At 46.2% G+C, this 6,000-nt stretch overlaps 1 protein-coding gene across 1 annotated transcript in view; it reads left to right on the forward strand.

The window, feature by feature from the left end:
* The window catches only part of DAPK3 (death associated protein kinase 3), a 28,744-nt gene extending 24,644 nt beyond the window's left edge, over positions 1–4,100 (forward strand). The window contains exons 5-9 of the mRNA XM_029614296.1: positions 1,268–1,316; positions 1,832–1,858; positions 1,967–2,119; positions 2,585–2,630; positions 2,787–4,100. Of these exons, the coding sequence (XP_029470156.1) occupies positions 1,268–1,316; positions 1,832–1,858; positions 1,967–2,119; positions 2,585–2,630; positions 2,787–3,329 (818 nt within the window). The 3' untranslated portion in view covers positions 3,330–4,100. The remainder of the gene's footprint in view (positions 1–1,267; positions 1,317–1,831; positions 1,859–1,966; positions 2,120–2,584; positions 2,631–2,786) is intronic.
* The last annotated feature ends 1,900 nt before the right edge of the window (positions 4,101–6,000 follow it).

Raw genomic sequence — 6,000 nt, forward strand, 5'->3', positions numbered from 1 at the left:
CAATGTACTCTGAGCCGGACTCTCTCTGTCCCACCCTGTTTAGGGAAGCTTTGGTACATCCCAGCTGTCCTGGACTGATCCGGGTATGTACAGAGAAAGGAAAATTGGTTCTTACCTGCTAATTTTCATTCCTGTAGTACCACGGATCAGTCCAGATGCCTGCCTAGGGGGAAAATGGAGAGTCCGCTCGGCCGGTAGATCAATATTTCTGCAAGTTTTACTGACTGCCCCCTTCTCAGGGAAAGGTTTTGGGCATGTTTCGTTCATTCATTGAGTTTCAGGTTGTTCTCATCTCCTCTGCTCTTCAGGGGGAAGTGTTTATGGTTGCCGTTATGGTTTATATAATTTCTGCTTGGGTACAGTATAATACTGGCAGACACTAGGTGGCATCTCAGGGGTATAGGACAGAGTCCGCAAAGTCTTTTTCTGTCTCCATCTGCTGGAGGGGGAGGCAAAACCCAGCTGTCCTGGACTGATCCGTGGTACTACAGGAACGAAAATTAGCAGGTAGGAACCAATTTTCCTTTCTCTGCCTCCATCTGCTGGTAGAAGAAGATAAAACCATTTGTCTGGACTGGTGTAGTAGGATTCAAGAAAAGGAAATTATCGGGAAAGAAAAAATGTCTCTTTCCATACAGTAACAGGATCTCAACCTTTTGAGTGACTTAATATAGCCTTTGTTGAGGCTGGAAAAATCCCAGAAACAAGTCACCTAGATGCCTAAAATTTGGCACCTGGTACCTAAAACTCAGAAAAGCAAATAATATGAAACGCTAAACTGAAAAAAAAGAAGAAAATACGAAGAAAAAGTCAAACAAAATAAGCAAAAAAGTAAGGAAACCATTTTTTTTCTGGCACTTAAAAATGTTTTAATTGGCACCAAGTCTTTTAAATCAATTTCTACCCCTCCCCTTCTTTGCCAGTAATAGACTGCTCAGTAGTTTGGAAGTGCTGTAGAAGTACAGAGCAGGGAGGAAGGAATGGGTGGGAGGATTATTAACCAGCAGATTTAGGTGGAACATTTTGTTTCTAAGTGTGGTCTTGGCATGAATTACTCCATTGGAAGCCTTTGGAGATGCTACAAGGGGTTAAAAAGCTGGAAATCTTTTATTTGCTAAGTGAAGGCTTTGGATAACATGATTTTAAAAGCTCGTGTGATAACTCGGGACGAGAACTGAGCTACCAAGTCTTGTTAATTTCCTCTCTCTTCAAGATTTTCTCAATGTGATGGCTCTTTCTTTTTTCTTTTTTTGCTCTTTTTCTCAAGCCCCTGAAATTGTGAATTATGAGCCCCTGGGCCTGGAAGCGGACATGTGGTGAGTAACAGCACTGGAATGGGGAACATATACTGGGGGAGGGAGGGAAATTGATCTGGTCAGGACATTGGACCTTGGGCTGATGTTCTAATAATTTATTCTAAAGTTGTTATATTCATCTCTGTTTTTGAAAAAAATGTGTGCTGGTGTTCCTTATTTGTGTTTTGGCAGCTATATAGTTTGACTGCTTATAGATGAGCTGGCCAAAGCATTTCCTTATATTTCATCCAAGCCGGTTTCTGTGCATTGGACGGGAAAGCTTCCACAGAGCCTTGTCTGCACCCACACCATTTCCTTGCAGTATAATCCTGAGCTTTAGGGTGGATTGGAAAGCCCTCCCTCTTATAGGACATCCTGTATTCATATGAAAAAAGGACTTGCCCTTCGGACCAATAGCAAAAAAATAAAATATTGCCATCGAGGTAGTAGCACACTGCTGAAAACAGATGCTTCCACCCTATAGGGAAGGATTTGGCAGCCATGATCTAACCTTTCTGTCTGTCTTTCTTTTGCAGGAGCATTGGGGTGATCACATACATTCTGTACGTATGGCTGTTGTTACTGCATTTAAGTTTAAAGGTATCCTGTCTGTTATCTCACGGGTGCCAGTTATTCTGTGCGTGACGTGAACGTATTTTATCTTGTTTTAGCTTAAGTGGTGCCTCTCCATTCCTGGGGGAAACAAAACAAGAAACTCTGACCAACATCTCGGGTGTGAACTATGACTTTGACGAAGAGTATTTCAGTAACACCAGTGAACTGGCCAAGGACTTCATTCGTCGGCTGCTAGTCAAAGACCCAAAGTATGAAGTTTCTCATCGCATCAAAAACCCAGGCGTGGTTGTAACATTTTATTTAGCGTGGAAGAGAAACTGGCTTTGGCCAGTAGATTGAGAAGGGGCCTTATTTGTTCCTCACCTTTTTTTTTGCCAGGCAGTCTCCAGTGGTGTCAGAATTTGGGATTCTGGGCTCATGACATCATTCTGAGAGTGCATGAAGACCTTAAGATTCCTTTTTTCTTAAGGTAGCCCCTTTCCATTTCCTCTCACACTGCAGGGGCCTTCTTTTCATCACTGTTAATTATCCATCATCTCCTCTCTCCTCCCCCCTCCCCCTACCCTCCCCAACCAAACCCTTCTTTGGTTTCTTTAGGTCTAATCCAGTCACCTTAACCTGTCCTCCTTTTGAGTGATAAACTGCATGAAGTGGACACTGTGATGGAGACAGTCTATTAATGGCTAATGCCTGCTCACTTTTTCTTATTACAGAAAACGGATGACCATAGACCAAAGTCTGGAGCACCCCTGGATTAAGGTAAAACTTAACAAATGTCTCTGGAGGCCATTAACTCCAGTGCAGTTGGAAATATTCTTGTGGATGAAGACATGTTTTTTTTTTCTGCATGCACCATGGATGTTTCCTCAAAGTGTCCCAGCCGCTGAGCTACTTTTATTTCTGAATTCCTTGTAGGCGATCAAGAGGCGGAATGTCCGGAATGAGGATAAAGGCAAGAAGCCGGAGCGCCGACGCCTGAAGACAACCCGCCTGAAGGAGTACACCATCAAGTCCCACTCCAGCATGCCCCCCAACAACACCTATGTCAACTTCGAGAGGTTCTCCAAGGTCATGGAGGAGATCGGCGCAGCAGAGGAGAGCCTGCGGGAGCTGGAGAAAAACAAGTTCTCCTTCCGCGAGGACATTGAGGCTCTGCTGTCCATCTACGAGGAGAAGGAGTCCTGGTACAAGGAAGAGAATGAGAGCATCTCTCAGGACCTGCGGCAGATACGGCAGGAGCTGCAGAAAACCGAGTCCATCAAGCAGCAGACCCAGGAGGAAGTGAAGACCACGCTGCTGTCTGCCAACGGGCTGAAACGGCGTTTTGGGCGGCTAGAGAACCGCTATGAGGCACTGGCCAAGCAGGTGGCTTCAGAGATGAAGTTTGTGGAGGAGCTGGTTAGGTCAATCGAGCAGGAGAAACTGCAGAGTATGGAAGGGAATGCTGGGATGCGTTAGTTTAGTCTAACAAATTGCGTGGAAGGTGGGGGGAGCAACAGCAAAATGGGGAGTTCTTAAGGGGAAATGACTTCACCATACCCAGAATATATCTGGTGAGTTTGAGACAGGCGATCGTACCCACTTGAAAACCTGCAGTGTTACAGTGACTCACCTTTTAGATTTTCTTCATTTACCTCTCTAGCTCAGAACTTGTTTCCTTGTAAGCTGTCTGCATTGAATATCGGGATTCAGTACCCAGCTTGCCACCGCTGAGTGAAGGGGAGAGGATTCGTCCTGTGGAAATCTCGCCTGTGTTGGATCTTGCAGGGGCTAATCTTAAGCCAAGATAGCCTTGCATGATACAGAAAATGCTTTTGTGGGTCAACTTGAAGCACCATGCACCTTGCGCCCACATAGCCGAATGCAGCCGGTGTAGTGACTTCACAGTTTATGAATCTTTTCTTGCCAGGCTCTTGCATAATCCTTAGAAAATGGCATTGTGCCTTGTTTCTGAATAGGATTGTTACCATCTGATGGCTTTGATATTTCGATTGCCTCTGCATCTATTAGTTTCAGGTTTGTTTTCCATGCTGGGAGCTTCAAATGCAGGGAAGGGCATTGCATGCTCTACAGGCATCCTGTACCTCACACCTTGGACTTGTGTGATGTACGGAGGGGGGCGGGCGGGCCTGTACAGCATGCGATGCTCAGGGCATAGGGAAGGTGGAGAAATTGTGTCAGAGCTGGATCTAAGATAATGGTGCCCACTGGCAGAAGATCGGGGGGGGGGGGGGGGGGGGAGGGGACAAGAAGAGAGGATGTATCCCTGACAATCAAAGAGCTACAGGCGCATTCCCAGTTTATGGGCACCTTCAGAATTTGGCACCCTAGGCCCGTGTTGCCTATTCCTAAATCTGGCCCTGTTTTAGGTTCTCTCTGGGGGTATGAAGGTTTGGTGGAGTTGTGCGGTTTCTCTTTCTGGGATTTTCCAAGTTACAGTTCTATATTTGTGAAGGTGCTAGTCCTGGAAAGAGAGTAGCCACTAGGAGATCTGCATTCCGTGCTGGTTCATGCTGACCCATGTTCTTTCTGGTGTCTTTGGAGTCTGGAGCGGGGAGCGTGCTTTCTCAAGTTATTCCACACTTAACTGCTAGCAGTGCATGCAGGAGCCCAAATGACTTGTTCTGTTTTGGAGGTCAAAGAGAATGTTTTAGTTTTTCTTTCTTTCTTTTTTTTTTCTCTTTTCTTTTTAAAGAAAAAATTGAGAGGCCTTTTATTTCCATCTTTCTTGGTTTCTGGGGATTACTTCCATGTTTTAGGAAAGAGAAAAAGCTACAGCTTGTAAAAAGTCCAGAGTACATTTGAGTGGCATCCAATACAGTGCCATCTTGCCACCAGGGCTGGCCGTGGTGGAAGGTTATGGCTATTTCGTAGTTCCCTGTACGTACCTGGATCAGTCCAGACCATGGGTTGAGCCTCCTGTCCAGCAGATGGAGACAGACCAAAACTGAAAGGGTATCCTGTATGAGGTCAGAGCCTACCCTGTACTCTTAAGTATTTGTCTGTCTCCAGCAGATGGAACAGCTGTTTGTCTTCTTCTTTGTCCCTCTTGGGGACTTTTCTGTCTTTGTTTCTAACACTGTTTGGATCAAGCAAGTATTTACGCTTTATTAATTTAAAAAAAAAAAAGTTTGTTGTTTGAACTCTGGATTACTTTTACAAGAGACAGTCCCTGTCTCCTTGCTCTTGCAGGGGTCTGGGGGGGCTTGTTTTATATAGCCTAGGCTCCCTATTCCCGGTGGTCCTTGCCTGCAGGGGTGGAAATTGGTGGTGCCAGTCACTCCCCCTGTTCAGCCTCTCTCTCTCTCTCCCTCCATACTTGTCTCCCTTTACTGGGATGACTTGTCTCTGAAGCTGCCTGCAGGGACGTCTTTTCCCCTGTCTTAGTTTAAAAAAAAAAAGAAAAAAGATCAGAAGAAATGTTTTCTTTGATTTACCCGCGCAGTATTGAAGCCTTACGGACCAATTCAGTAAAGTCCGCGGGAGAGCGGGCGAACAGGTCACTCGCCTGTGCACGCGATTCAGTATTTAAATGAGGCCCAGCGGTAGAAACGGGCAAAAGGAGGTGCTAGGGACACTAGCGCGTCCCTAGCGCCTCCTTTTGGCCCGGAGCGGCGGCTGTCAGCGAGTTTGACAGCCGACGCTCAATTTTGCCGGCGTCTGTTCTCGAGCCCGCTGACAGCCATGGACTCGGAAACCGGACGCTGGCAAAATTGAGCGTCCGGTTTTCGGGCCGACTTCAAATTTATTTTTTTTTTACCCTTCGGGACCTCTGACTTAATATCGCCATGATATTAAGTCGGAGGGTGCACAGAAAAGCAGTTTTCCCAGTGCCCGAATAAATTAGCGCCTACCTTTTGGGTAGGCACTAATTTCTGAAAGCAAAATGTGCGGCTTGGCTGCACATTTTGTTTTCTGAATCGCGCGGGAATACCTAATAGGGCCATTAACATGCATTTGCATGTTGAGGGCGCTATTAGGTGCCGCGGGTTGGACGCGGGTTTTCGGCCCCTTACTGAATAAGAGGTAAGGGAAAACGCGCGTCCAATGGCGGGTTAACAGTTGGCTCCGTCGGAGTGCACTGTACTGTATTGGCCCGTTAGAGAGAGAGTTAGGAGTGTGCACAGTT

Source organism: Rhinatrema bivittatum, chromosome 8 (assembly GCF_901001135.1).
Source record: "Rhinatrema bivittatum chromosome 8, aRhiBiv1.1, whole genome shotgun sequence".
NCBI classification, from domain to species: Eukaryota; Metazoa; Chordata; class Amphibia; order Gymnophiona; family Rhinatrematidae; genus Rhinatrema; species Rhinatrema bivittatum.